General features: G+C 38.6%; 1 protein-coding gene and 1 pseudogene across 2 annotated transcripts in view; both read left to right on the forward strand.

Moving 5' to 3' along the window:
- The window catches only part of LOC306800781 (ankyrin repeat domain-containing protein 26-like), a 397,491-nt pseudogene that overhangs the window by 251,831 nt on the left and 130,350 nt on the right, over positions 1-15,310 (forward strand). The window lies entirely within an intron of this gene.
- PKP2 (plakophilin 2) overlaps positions 1-15,310 on the forward strand; it is a 36,521-nt gene that overhangs the window by 3,988 nt on the left and 17,223 nt on the right. The window contains exons 2-5 of the mRNA XM_079303433.1: positions 3,198-3,310; positions 5,737-6,428; positions 10,842-10,980; positions 13,521-13,728. Coding sequence (XP_079159559.1) covers positions 3,198-3,310; positions 5,737-6,428; positions 10,842-10,980; positions 13,521-13,728 — 1,152 coding nt within the window. The remainder of the gene's footprint in view (positions 1-3,197; positions 3,311-5,736; positions 6,429-10,841; positions 10,981-13,520; positions 13,729-15,310) is intronic.

Raw genomic sequence — 15,310 nt, forward strand, 5'->3', positions numbered from 1 at the left:
GGGATTTAATACACTCAGCTTCCTAGTGGAGATTATAGTCTTTTTCATCTACCAGATATCTTGGAGGTGCCTCTTGTTGTTTTTGAAAGCAAAGCAAACATTAGGTTGGTCTGTGTGCAGCCATAAGCAGTGATTGCTGGGAGACATTTCCAAGCCTTGGGAGGTGGAGGGCTTGTCACCTCCCGGGGAACAAAGGGGCCTTGAGAAGAGCCTCTGTGGAGACCGATGGGATTTCCACTCAGTCATCTGTACAGTAATCTGTAATTATTTTTGCCGGTCTCAGAATTTTCTTGTAACTGTTGCAATACCAGGTTACTTGTGCGCAGCTTTTATTTTAGGCATGGAGAAGAGCAGAGGGATTCAATTTGCCTCCTCCAGTGACCATATCCAAGGTGTTCCTCAGCTGGTTTAGTTCATATTGACAAGGGAGAGGCAACTGATAAGCAGTTCCACTCAATTGCCCACACATGGGTGTCTGGTGCTGTCTGAGATGCCTGAGTTGTCCAAAATACCCTTATGGGATGACAGACATGATGCAGGGCCTGCAGCAAACCCATTTTTTCCTGATTGGCTGCTGGAAATCAAGTGTGGTGTCCTATGGCCTCTCGAATGGTGTTTGTCCCCTGTGGATGAGTAACTGAATCATGCTTGTTTCCTGAGGAGTTTTTGTGAGACTTTAAACACTGAGAATCACAGTGCAATTCTCCTAATAGTGTTAGTCCTAACAATTTATATTAGTTCTAACAGTATTAATCCTAGCAGTAAACGAGAACACAATATAAATTTTAAAAATTATAATGAATAACTTTTTAGAATCAAACAACAGAACAGTGCAGTGGGTGTGTAAAGTTTTTGTAGTACAGTGAAAATAAACTGCAGGAAGCCTCGCCGGCACAGGCGTGTTCTGGTCAGGTCACCTATCCTGCATCTCATAACTCTTGGAAAGGAACAGCATTTCAGTCCCCACTTTTTCCTTTACTGCACTGACTTTTGGCACAAGTAAGCAGCACACAGCACACAGCATGCCTTTTATGTCTGCCTAATAAATCTACAGGTAGAAGGTCAGCAAAATAATTTACCGATGTGATAAGAGCAAGCAAGAGATAACTTCAAAGTGAAATTCCATAGGTTGACATATACTGTGTTTGTCTCTGAAAGGGAAAAAAATTACTAATGGATAATTTCACAGGGAGACTGAAAGTGAAAATATGGGGACTGCTTGAAAAATAACTTCATGGTACAATCTTTGACTGTATTTTCTTTTTTTGCAAGAGGGGAACTGTTAGATATATATTTTATCCTCAACCTGTTAATGTATGGCCTTGTTATTTTTTACTTATCTTCTTTTTTGTATTTTTTTTTAATTGTAAACTGTAAAGAAACAGAAATTTATGGGTATTTATATTTCAAGGTGTATTGTATTATAGTCCTTTAATGTGCAGCCATGAAGAAAGTGAATCTTTAAAAAGCCAGTACTTAGCTGAGATGGACTCTTACTGGGAACCCGAAATAGTATGTTGCTATGTGAACTACATGACAAAAATGAGACATCCATATAAATTTGTAGATTTGAGATGTTGGTGCACATTTCCAGGAATTTTTTGCAGGATAAGAGAACAATTTCCTCTTGCCTTCTCATGTACTCAGGTAACTCTTGAGTTCTCATGTACTCAGGTAACTCTTGGGCTGTAGTAACCTTGTATGTCAGGAAAGAATTATTACAATCCAAATCATGAGTTTGACCAAGCTGCACCATTACAGTCTCATGACACAAAGTTACTGTGAATGTGTCCTGACAAATCACCTCATACATGTTTAAGTCTGCCAAAATGAGAGAATTGGAAGTATGATTATGCAAGCAAAATAATTGCATTTTATTATTGAATTAGACCTCAAATTATCACAGTCTGCCATTATATAGTTTTGTATTTTACTGTATTATCAGATACACAAATCTGGTCGTCAGCAGTTTGGGCAAGTCAGTGGTGGGTTCTCTAGATTTCTTCTCTTTAGTATATCAGGTAATATTTGCTCTTTTGAAAACTGATGGCTAGTTAACTTCTTTGTTGACTCTTACCTGTTCAGGCTAGTAGGCCCATTTATCACTGATTTGAGGTCTTGCTTTCAACTTCTATTTCACCTCTTTAAACCTGTGTTAACTATATTCCAATGTGCAGATTCTCATAGTGACATGGGAGTCTCATAAATAATTATTTCATTAGTATCTGTTGCTTTTAAAAGTTTCATTAATAGAAGCACTCACTCTGAAAATGCATTCTGTCAGTGCAAAAAAGGAACAGCCTGAAGGTTTTGTTGGCCTGTTTGGACATTTAATGGAAGAAATAATCCCAATGCCATTCTATTTTCAGAGCTGAGTCATGGAAAAAAAAGAAACAGAGAAGATAAACTGTGGATCTTTGACATTATTGGTAGGATTAGTGAACCTTTCAGGTGTGCAGATTTGAAGTGTCACTGGACAACTCAACTTTGCAGCACCATGAGCCCTAGAGTTTATTCACAGACTCTTTGGGCTGTTTGGGTAGACCATTGAGATTAGTGAAGCATTTTTTGTTCCAGTACATTGTCATTAAATTAGCACTTGAGGGAGAAGAAACAGCAGCAGTTGAGGTAGGCAGCTGTGAAATGAGAGTCTACACTCAGTGTGTGCTGTTTGTTTGCAACTTCACATGATGAAATCTTCATCTCTAGGGTGCACAGTATCAGATAAAGACATCAACTCAGCTCCAATCTACAGCTGCAATATTTTTATCTCTTGTGTACTTTGCATGTCATAGTCAGTGTAAACCATGCATTTATATATTTGCATGTACATTCAAAGTGATTACAGTGAAAAATAAGTATTCTTAGTTCAATGATATTGCTTCTCAGAACGTAATCAGCTCATTATCTGGGATAATTAAAAAATCAGCTTTCTTTGCTAAAACATTTTTCATAGCTGCACAAGTCACTAGACTCCTAAAAGCAAAAATAACTCTTAAGAAAAGTATATGGGGAACTGAAAAAAAAGGCTTGTATCCTCAGGAAGATGCAAATATTTTCTCCATCATTTTCCTGTTCAATTTCCAGCTTATAAAAATGTCAGTGCTGATTGCCACCTTTCACTAGTACTGTGTATCATCCTCTATAACAATGCCATGTTTTGTTAAGATCTTTCTAATACCAGTCTTTGGTTCCAGGCAGCCTGCACCGTGCATCCAGTGTACCAGAGCGTGTCTATAACATGGGGATCACTGAGAATGATTTTGCACCAAGGTCTCCCTATGGTTTCTCATATTACCAGGCAAACCAGGTGAGGAAAGGAAGACAATGAGTAGAAATAAAGATAGTATCACACACATAGTTTATTCATTTTGTTGCCACAAATAATAGCATTTAGATGGTGTTTGCTTGTTTGTTTTCTTCTTAAAACCTGATTTTTAGAAAGTGAGGGTTTTACAATGAAATCTCTTTAATGTTCTCCCTTGCAATGACTTCAGGGCCCAGTAGCCAAATTCTAGTCAGTCTTACAGATGGGCTGTTTGCAGTCCTGTTGGGTTTGTGAGAATATGAGAAAAATCATATTACACTCCACTAATGCAAAGGCTGTGACAAATCACATCTTCATCCCTCCCACCAGATAGCAGCTCAGTCAGCATATCTGTAGCTCAGGGTGGCCAGAGGCCATGCTGCCCAGGCAAACAGAATTAAGCATCCAAAAGCAAAGGAAAACAGATTGCTTTAGTTTCACAAATACTCTCGTTTACACAAGGTAGAATGGTTCCTTATCATTTAAAATACTCCTGTTGTAACTGTTTTATCATAACAAGAATTCCAGCTGTACAGTCCTTGCAGTACAATGATATCTCTAAACCATCTAATCATAAATTCTCTTGTTATTTTGACCAGCTTTTCTTGGGGTCATGGCCTGAATGCTGAGATAAATAATTGGTTTTCTGCAGAGTTTTTGACACAGCTCATAACTGGTTTTGAACCTATTTGAAGGAGTGACTGGGAAATCAACAGTGTTCAATAGCAATACCCCTGCATGATCAATTTAGTACACTGAAAGGATTTTGGCTTGAGAACAGAAACATTGATTTACTAAATGACTGTGTATGAAGGGGACAATTCCTTCCTAATTCTAGATTTCTCAAGAATGGATTTTTGTCTTTGAAAGTAATAGGCCAGCTTTTAAACAGTCAGTGAAGCAGCTCTGACTCTGTATAGGGATAGACAGAAGCATTTACCTAAACACATTTCATTCTCTGGCCTCACATTCTCTATTCTCACCTGTCCTGCAGTCCATAATATTTGACCTGAATTCATTCCTTGCAAAGGAGAGCAGCAAGAGGAAAACTGAAGGTGACATAGAAACACAAGAAAACATTTAAAACACTTTACCGGCAGGGGGTGGGGAGAAAAGTGAAAAAAGTGTTAAACCTGGGAAAAGCCACAAGATCTAGTTCTTCAAGAAAACTTTTTTTAATGTTATTCCCAAGCAACATCTAAAGATATCCTTGCATAATTCTGTAGAGCAAAGAGATATATCCAATGATCTTTGCCTGAGCCTGCTAGTTTCTATAACCTTTACTCTCTTTTGTGAGTCAACTGTCACACTCAGGATCTCCTCAACAGGGAATTTAAGGGAATTCAATCTGGCATCTATCTGATAAACCCTGTTTCTTCAATTAAAAGCTTGTGTAAACTTCTCCATTTACCTTAAAAATGCCTTTAATATGTCTAAATTTTAACACAATGTGGAAATGGAAAATACAGAGCTTTTGTTTATGGTTGTATGGCCCCTATACTTACTGACTTTTTAAAAAATTGGTCCATGACTCCTCTATTTCAAGGCTAGTGTCCTTGAAAGTGTCCCAAGTTGATTTAGTTCTGGAAGGCTTTGAATGGAATATGGAGTCCAATACAGAGTACAAGAAAAAAGTATGAGAATCAAGAGACTTCAATGGTACCTAAAAGTAAGAATCTTGAAGATGCATACTACAAAGAAAAGTTGACAGCAGTGTTTAGGATAGAGAAAATTGTAAAGCAAGACAGTGATCCAGTGCAGTCTGTCACCATTACGTAAAGGAAGAACAAATAGTCTAAAATTGCAACTGTAAAATTAGGGAAGTCATTGAGATGGTGAAATGGTCATTTTAATTTTCCTGGAATGTTATATAATCTCCTTAATTTTTAAGAAGCTAGACAAACAGGGACTATCTCTTTTTACTAGCTCCTACCACAAATGAACACTATGCTAAATAAGTTTATATTAATAAGGTTATTATCAATATGTAGACACTTCAGTACAATATTTTTTATATCTGATTGATTAATTTTCTTATGTCTATTAGACAGCCTTGAATTTAGTTTTAGTAGCAGATGTTGGTGTTAATCCCCAAGGAGTTTCAACGGAAAAATCCCCATCAATAATCAATCTGTTCGTTACCTGGCATAATTGACTTATGCAACTATTTTGAGTTCATGACAGAAGACTGGATGCTTAGACTTTGTCTCCTGATATTTAGTCTGTAGTTCTTCCTGCCTTCTTGAGGGAAGTACAAAGAAGTGTGGCAGAGTCCCACTTGCACACCTTTGGTGATGTTCATAGGGTTTTTTGGATTTCTGAGAGCAGACTGTAGAATTTTTGTCTTTGTTTGGTTTGTTTTCTTTACTGCTAATCCCAAGTGCTGTGACCTTACTGTGGCTCCTGTTGTTTCGTGCCCCCTGGAGCAGGTTGCTTCCCCATCTTCTTACACAAATGGCTGGGGGACAAGGATTGCTTACAGGACGATGGAAGAGAGGGCTCAAAGGCAGCCTCTGAAGAGACTGGAGATTTCACCCCAGCGAAACCCAGAAAGATTGGCATACACTTCCAACGATTTTCACTATGGCAGAGGGATTTCCGCTGGCTTCTCCATGCAGCACGGGGACAGCCTGCGGCCCAGCGGGACCGTGCCGCCGAGGTATGCCCGCTCTGAGATTGCTGGTTACAGCCTGCGCGACTCGCTGCACAGGGGACGCTCCTTCAAGAGGCAGTCCCGCCTGGGGACTGTCAGTGATGCTGTCTTTGAGGGTGCCTACCCCAGCCCCGCTGTCCTTCTGTGCCACCAGCCTGGCAACAGCCGCAGCATGACCAACCTGCTGGAGAAGGAAAACTACCTGGCATCGGAGAGCGCCGTGGGACAGGTGAGGTCCCCGACCACGTCCTGTTTGTCTCAGAACAGGCAATCTGTGAGGTCCAGCTTCTACCAAACCGCCTTCAGAAACACACAGAGCAGGAGGGAGGTTTCCCAGCCAGCTTCCACAGCCAGTGTCACTGCAGAAATGGATGGGAAGAGGATGCCAGTGACAGCTGCTGTGGCCGCAGCGGGGAGAAATGGTTTCCTGCAGAGCGAGCAAGTGACCCTCAATGGATCTCAGCTCGGGTAAGCACACTGCAGGACCTGCTTTGTTTCTGGGCTGTCTCAGCTGACAGGAACACGTTTGTTAGAAAGTAAACTTACATAAATATATATATAAATAGCTTGTGGTTCAGCAGCCAGTGTGAAATATCATTGCAGAGGAGGTAGAAAGTAGATTGGCTTTTAAAAATCCACATCCAGCGGAACAGAGGAGAGGGGAGAAAAAAATGTGTGTGCATGTACAGTTCAGGGTCTACATCTCATGCTGAAATTTGGCACCCTCTTTTTCCAAGAGTTGATTTTATCAGGAGACATGTAGTCACTGAGTAATTTGCAACCTAAGTCATAATACACAAAATTGTATTGGCAAATTTTATGCGTACAAGAGCCCATATGATATCAGCACTGGTTCTCACAAGAACAGGCCAGAAATGTACCAGTAAAACAGCTTTTGGCAGATTGATAATTTCCAATTAAAAAAATCCTTCATGGTTTCAAGGACACCTCTTAGTTTATAAAAACTTCAGGTAAAAGGCAGAAATTTCTCTTAGTTCTGTAGCACCATCAATCCCTAGAACAAATACAAACTGTTTTGAATCCCAAGACCCCAGACCTTCTCATTACCATGAGATCCTACATCCTCTGAGGGAGTTATTTTAATTTGAAACTTCATGCCAAAAACTCTCAAATCTGCCCCCCAACTTCATGAAAATTGTTTAAAGTACTGGAAAAGGTTGTTTGGGTTTTTTCCCAAAATTACTTCCTCCACCAAAAATTCCTTCCCAGAAAAGATTACAGAATGTTTAAAATCTGTTGCATTTTCAAAAGAGAAATTTTATTATTTCTGAATTGCCCCTCAGGAGTGAATATATTTTCATTTTAGAACAATTCTGAATGTTTCCAGAGTTATTATGTTTCAGTGGACAGAACAAGTAATTTTGTATACAAGAGTTAGTTACTTGCATATTTATTCTGGTTTTTGTTGTATCATAATTCAAATATAGGATCCTAAAATTTCTGTTTAAGTTAAACATAGTGTAATTTACAACAGTGTTATTAAGAATGGCTTTTTTCCCCATAACTGTGTAGCTGTTAAGTTCATTTTTCCAAAGACCTATCTTTCTTCTTTTTTGGAGTTTCTTACTGTGTGAGAAAAGGCATTGCCTGATGTCACTGCTATGAGCAGATTAGATATTTTTTGTTGCCAACTACTTGTCGTGTGTTATGATTATATTTGGAAACATATATGGTATTATGCTCACTTCTGGTGTGGGTTGAAATTTTCATCTCTGGGTGAGGCAGGACTTAAGAGATCTGACATTAATTATGTTGGTTTTTAAGTATTCAGACTTTGAAGCTGGTAAGTCAAAAAAGACCAGCTGAAAACTCACAACAGCTAAAGATTTTGGACTATTAATACTGAAAATTGGTTTTGTTTTTCAGTAGGGAGGACTTTGTTTTTCAGTAAGACAATTTACAAACATCTATCCCATTGATTTAATGATCTGCTTAAATTTTGGTGCATTCTTGAATTCGTTTCTGAGCCACAACCAACAAATTTTATCTTGAATTACATGTAGGAGCAATTTTAGCTTTTCTTTTGCAGGTGCAGGAGTCTGGTTGTCTGTCTGTACAGACATCAGCCAAAGTATGATAATACCTGCAGATGTAAAAATCAGTCTTGAATCACTGTACAAGTGCCTCGATTGCAAGTGACCATGTTAACTCAGATGGAAGATTTGTGATTTATTGGAAATCCTTGTGATGGCATAATTTTTTAAGTGCCAGGTTTTAGGTTCAGTGTTTTCAGTGCTGAAAGTTTTCTCAGTTCAATGAGTTTGTAAATAGTCTCAGATGACTTGTTATTTCTCATTCTCTTCATTTAGGATTGCATTTATCTGGCATATTGCTACCTTACTTGTTGTTCCCTTAGCAATGTAAAGGGGGGGAAAAGAAATATAAGGTTGTTTTTGGAGTAATTTAATCTTTCCAGAAATTTGTTTTTTTTTTTTTTTTTTTTTTTTTTTTTTATGTAGGTCACAATTTGTCTTTCCAAGTGAATTAAGAGAACGTAAAATAGTTGTGTAAGGTCAAAGAGAAGAAGTGGACCAGTTGTGTACAGCATTTGAAATATATCTAAAAGCATTTTCATACTTCCTGTAAAAGAATTAGCTCATGCTGTGAAAGCAAAGTAGAAAAAATCAGAGTACAGAGATGCTATCTCTGTATCTTCTGGTGAAGTGAATTAGTTAAGAGCATCCTTATGATTAAGAGCTTAGAAAAGAGAGAAACTCAACCTGAAGCTGTGTGAGAAATAGCTGCTTGCAGAATCTGACCTCTAAATGTTCTGAGAGCTGCCACAAAATGATTATGTATGTATTTGTCTCAAAACTGGTGTATTTTGGCAGTTAAGATGAAGTCAGAATCTGTCAAGTCATTGTTCTGTTTTACCACCTTTGCCTAGCTGGCCATTTGTTTGGTGTCACTTCGTGTGCCAGTCAGCCTCAGAGCTAATTAAGTTTGCCTGTAAATACTTCGAGGGTGGGAACGGAATCTTTGCATCAAATTCTATTTTGACAAGAGTTAGGGTGCTGCAGCTTTATGAATACCATTGAGGGCACAGATAGCATTGCATCCCTTATTGCTGCCAGATAACACATTAGGCAATGTTGTTTTTATCCAATGGAGAGCAATCAAAGTATGGCAGTGCACACCAGGAGAGAAATCCTCTGCCTGCTGCACGGAGGGATAACAATGTGACTGGGGAGCTGCTGTCAGTTTCAGGGAACAGCTGTGCCCCAACACCTAGAAATGCACTGTCTGCCTGTCAGTGTGTCCATCTTAGCCCGGCAGTGGCTCCTGATGGACTTTACTCCTCTGGGATACCCTTGGCATCCTGAGGTTGAGTTCCCACATAAATTCTGTGGTGTGCCCTGAGGGATCAGCTCATGCATCAACCTTGACCTTGGGAAGCCTGTGGTTATAGTCCTCTTCAGCTGCTGGTCAGTGAAATGCCACAATTTAGTACATCAGAGATGTCTGCTGCTCACAGAAGGTGACTGAATTTAGTCAAAATGCTCCAAAATAATTGCTGTGTCAAATGGGTAGACATGGTCACCTGTACACGTTTATAACATGGTCTCAAAACCTTTGCTGATTTAAGAAATGTAATTACAACCAAAGTTTGGAGAGCCTGATTTTCAGTCCCTCTACAGAGTAAAAAGAAATATGATCTGGCTAATTTTCTATATTCCACTTTTCTGAGCATTGTTACTGTTTAGTATTTCTGCTTAGTTTCAAGAAGAAAATTAAAGTTTCAGTTTTAGTTAATGTATTTCCCAGGTACTGGTTTTAATTTGGGTTAAAATGTCTTAACTGCAGATTTATTTACTGAGATAATTATCAAGTAAATCATTCTGATTCCAGTAGCTGTGCAGTAGGGAGTTATTGCCAATTACTTCTTGCTTCACTGTGGGTCACAGACTGCCCTCTCATCCCTATCAGGCCAGTGGCACATCTGCTACTACAAAACTATCTGGATTTAAAATAAGAAAATAGAATGCTCACATTCTTGTCAGTTTTCCTCTCTCCATTTTTTTAATCTGGGTGTTGCATATTTGAAAAGTAAATAAAAAGTCTAGGGAGCATAACCACCTGTCCCAGAGCTAATGCACCTGATTGTGCCAGTAAATGTTTTATGTTCCATGTACTGGGGAAAAAAATGTGTTTGGTGACCTCTCTTTCCATTTTTTTATATGGTTGTCTAACACAATCATCATTTAAGCAAACATGCTGGAAGTTGGAAGGGAAGCAGTGGCATGTATTTCTGATACTCTCTACATTAGCTCTCTACCACAGGATCTCTACATACTCAGTTTATTTTTTATTTTTATTTTTTCCCACATGAAAAAGGGCTTTGCCCATCTATTTTGAACAACTTCCTTTTTTGAAAATAGGAGGTTCTGAGTCCTGCATAGATGTAGTGTGGGAACTAAGATATGATGAAAGGCATAAAATACAAAAAATCAATCATCACATTATTGAGGTAAACATCAAGTTATCTTCACAGTCAGTAAGAGTCACTCTGACATGGTTGTGGCCTTCTTTTGATCCTCATTATCCTCACCCATCCTCATGGTATTCATCCTTCCTTTCACATTCTTTGTTCATCCATTGGATGGAAACATTGATAGAAACATCTACTGATGTTTCCATTTTGTTGTTATAACTTAAAGCATGACTTACTTTCTCCAAAACCACACTTTCTCTTCTCCACGAATATCAGTATCTCTTAAAGCCATTGTGATATTGGAAAGGAAAAAAAAATACCTCTAAGAAAAGCTAAAGTTACATGAAAAACACAAAAATCTTAGTTTTACAAGACTCATAAATTTTCTGCAGTCTCTCTTCACAAGATCTCTCTGTCTATATTTTAAGGAGTCCAGAAGTGGAGATGACACTGGAGCGTGCAGTGAACATACTGAAGAGTGAAAATATTCAGTCCACCCCCAGGACCCTTGCTGCAGTGACTTTCATACAGCATGAGTGCTTCCAAAAAGCAGATGCCAGGAGAAAAGTAAGTAGTTATTTTCTTGCCAGTTACAATCAGGTAGAAAAAATAAGATTCCATACTTTATGGCATTGTATGTCAACCTGAAAAGAAAGAAGGCAGTCTGAGTAACCTTATAGGATGCTGATGTTAGATATTTTCCCTAAAATGCATTTATGTGTTTTGCTGCAGATTCTTTTGAACCCACTCTGTGTATACCCACTCCATTTGCTCTTTTTCAGACCAAACTTAAATATTTCAGCCTTTATAAATCATAGAGTCTGAACTTTTTGTCAATACAAATGCTTCTGTCTCTCATGTTTTTACTTACATGCAAAAATATCCCAATAAAAGAAAATTCTGAGTACAGGGCAAACTTATCCAAGCTTCAGGGTTTGTTAGGACTGCACAAATGTTTAAAAAAGTACAGGGATTAGCAAAAATCTTAAGGGCTTGCTGGAACTATGTAAATGCATTAGTAAATTGTTTAGATTAGCCAAATTTTCAGGTCTCTTACAAGAAAGTTATAAAGTCTATTACAAGTTTTTCAAAAGGTTGTATTAAAAATATTCTCGTTTTCATTTTCTTTAAATGTCACTACTGAACACAAATATGTCTCTCCTGCTGAACAGTTCTGTACATTGAAGTGTAAGGTGATTGCTTATTTTAACAATTAAAAAACATTATTACACCTGCTTTGGTTTGTAATATGCTCAGTAATCCCAGTCTCACCTCCATAATCAAATGCATGCAGTCCAGTTCAGTGACAGCCAAACATGTCTCAGTCCTTTTGACTTGCTTTAGGGTATGCCAGAGTCAGTTTTGGGAGAAAAAAACAGTACAGATGGCAACCTTAACTTCAAACTGAGGACAGAGCTTCAGAATTGAATGTTTGAAAGCAGGTTATTATCCAGACCTCTCTCAGGCAGCTTTCCAGAAAAACAAGTGGCTGAATAGTGTTCAGATTGGAGCAGTCAGCCTGAAGCAACCTTCTCTTTCTCTGTCTGTCCCACGTATCCTGTAATGAGCTTTTCTCTTTGGAGCCTGTCAGACTTGTTCATGTTGGCATGGTCTTGTGTTCCCTTTTTAGCCTTTCAGCCTACATTCTTTGTCTATTTTGTTCCCTGATATTTGAAAGTTCGTGAGTCTAGTGGTTTTTCTGTTTCTGTGAATTTCTCATTATTTTGGTGAATTTTGTCTGCTAATGAAAATTTAGAATGACACAGTCAATAGGTGGTGTAAACTCTTGACAAATTATGTTGAAATAGCACTCCTTTTACAAGAGCTATAAATGCCTTAAAATTACTGACAAAAAGTTTGTGTATATTTTTTTTAAAAACCAAACAACTGCATTAGTGTCAAAAGGGCTGATCTAGTGCAATAAAACAGATTCATGTGCCTTCAGCATGCTTTATGCACCACTGCCCTCATGATACATATTCCTGTATTCCATTCTGCTTGCATTCAGGTGATTGCTGAGTGATTTCAGGGGGAATCAGGTCAGCAGAGCAGGATAAAGAAACTGTGCCTTTTGTACAGGTGGATCAGAGGAGAGGCTGCCAGGCTGTGTAGTTTACTCCATGAAGGACAAAAGGCTTTGTTAACATTCCATTTCTTCGTATTGCCAACACCTGCCAGTTGTATTGAATTCTTTTTATCATTAGACTCAGGACTGTTTAAGACACTTGTATCAGATTTCTGAGTCTTTCATGTGCTGTTGGTTCTACACAAGGGTGAGTTTGTCCACAAAACCATATGGCATTTTGAGATGCTGGCGGAGACTGTTGACAATCATACATTAATGTAAGGTACTTTCCATAGTAAATTAATTCCTGAGTCAGTTCAGGCTTGCCTGTGTCATATCCCAGTTCATGATATGGGATTCCTCTTTCACCACAACAAACTATTTGTTTCCATGCAGCTGCTGTAAAATAACATCTTTTAAATCCTTCATTCATTTAAACTCATTTTCTGAAGATTTAAACACTGAAAAGTAGTCTTTGCTAAATGTGAGTAGTTTGGAAGATAGCTGGCTAACAATGGTTAATGCTCTACATTATGATGTTCACTTTTACTGTTTCCTCTGTGTGGCACAGTTAAGAAGGATTAAGTATAATGTATTGGGTTTTAATACACTGCATTGGGAAGAACAATGTCTTTTCATCAGGCTGGTTGCTGAGGAAAAAAAAAACACTTTATCAATGTTCCAGAATTAAATCTCAAATATTCTTTTCACCAACATGCAAGCTAAAAATCAGAGAGATTAAATGTCTTGTCAGAGAGAGTGCAAATCTGTGGCAAGGCTGAAAGAGATTTAATATCATTCTCTGATAGTAATTATGAAAACATGTTCCCTCCCCTAGTTGTGGATTTTAAGTATTAGTCATTCAAAAGCCCAGAAGTTAATAGTCATGTCCAAATGATTAATGATCTATGCTTCAAGTCTCTCAAATAGCAGCAAATGAAAGGAGTTCCTGTAACTAAATGTTTGCTGGGGCAGGAGAAAGAGTGGAGTTTGTCATTTACAGCATCTGACGGTTCTCTGCTGTGTTTTGTTTTCCTCACAGGTTTTCTCACTTGGTGGTATCCCCAGACTTTTACAGCTCCTTGAGGTTCAGAATGAAGACATTCAGCGGGCAGCATGTGGTGCTCTGAGAAACTTGGTGTTTGAGGACAATGACAACAAACTGGAAGTGTCAGAGCAGAAAGGGATCCCTCTCCTGCTCCGCCTGCTGCGGCACACCAGGGACATAGAGACTAAGAAGCAAATCACAGGTAGTGTTTGCTCTGCAGTCAACCATCAAGTGCTTTAAGTAGTGCAAAAGCTTTCAGGGAGAGGCTCATGATTGTTTACTTAAGCCGTGTTTAGTGACTAAATACAAAAACATTGTCACCAACTCCAAGCAACTCCAGTAGGGTAAAATTCCAAGGTCCTTACGCAAGACCAGTCTTTCAGTCAATAACAAGAGATTAGGAACTGCAGCTTCCCCTCTTAAAGCTTCTTCAGAATTTAAGTGAGTCTGCTTGCAGGAAGCCTAAAGTCCTTGATGTTCCAGAAAAGAAAGTCAGGCTCCCTAGTGGTGCCTGGGACCATAGTTAATACCTGCTACTTACACAGAAACTCAGCTTTCATTTTTTCACTCTGTGCTGAGAGTTCCTTGGTGAATTCTGTCACCCAGAACTGTCATGTGCCATGGACAGAAAGTGGTTCTATTCCTCACTCCACTGCCACAGATTCCTACTTCATTCCTGCAGTCCCATGTGTCCATAGTGTGTCTTTTTGAATTCCACTGCTTGTGACCCACATTCTCTAATTAGCATGCAAAGGAAGAGCAGGCTTATATTTTATAACTGGGAAACATTAAAAAAATTAATGGGGATTTATTTCAAGTGTCCTTTAAGGACAGCAGGAACAAAATCTATGAAGACAGTAGTGTGAGAAAAGATACTAAGTTGTCAAGCAGCCCTGTCCTGAAGCAAAGAGGTGTCAAGACCTTCTGTAATTTTGCATTCTTTAAAGTATTTGAAATACTCTGCTCCCTAAGCTGGAGAACAAAGCTTTGTATTGTTGGCTCTTTTTTAGCTCAGTTCTGCAGCTCTACAACATTAAAATGTTTTAGAGTTTTTCACACTCACTGGTTGCAGAATTGGGTCACAAAGTAATTTACTGTATAATGCCTTCATTCTCAGTGCTGTTACAGACCAGTGAGGGAAGCAGTGAAAATGGTGGTAGAGTGGCCAGAAAGCCAATGGTCTTTCCTTGCTAGCAGTTTCATTATTTCTGACAAAGATGTTGACTGTGCCTGATAACTCACATGCATATTGTGAATATGACTGTTTTCCCTGTCACTGATGTGGAAATGGATAAAGGGACATCTTTCAGCAATTACTGCTATCACTGAGCATCAATATTAATTCACAAAACAAAGAAGACACCAAAAAATATTTATGCCAAGCAGGATGATGTAGTTCGTGTAAAGCAAAATATTATTATGTGCTTTCATGCCTATCAGTTGCAAAGGATAGCTTTAAAAATACACCAAGAGAGAAGTATTTCTTGCTTTGTTCAATACCAAATGTGCAGCCAGGAGAAAATGCACTGGGTACCTAAATGAAAATGCCACTGGGGCATACTTTTTGTGATCACTTGAACAATTCTTCCAATTCCTTAGCAAGCTGCAAGGAGCCTACAAGAGCAAAGGGCAGTCTGGATAAATGAATTTCACATCTTGAATTGCCTTTAACTTCATACAGGACTAGTGGAATATCATATCCATGCAAGCAGTCTCTAAAGTGTGCACTTCCAGGAAAAGGTTAATGTGAAAGATTTGGTCTTACATCAAATCAGCACCACTAC

This window comes from Erithacus rubecula (genome assembly GCF_903797595.1).
Source record: "Erithacus rubecula genome assembly, chromosome: 4".
NCBI classification, from domain to species: domain Eukaryota; kingdom Metazoa; phylum Chordata; class Aves; order Passeriformes; family Muscicapidae; genus Erithacus; species Erithacus rubecula.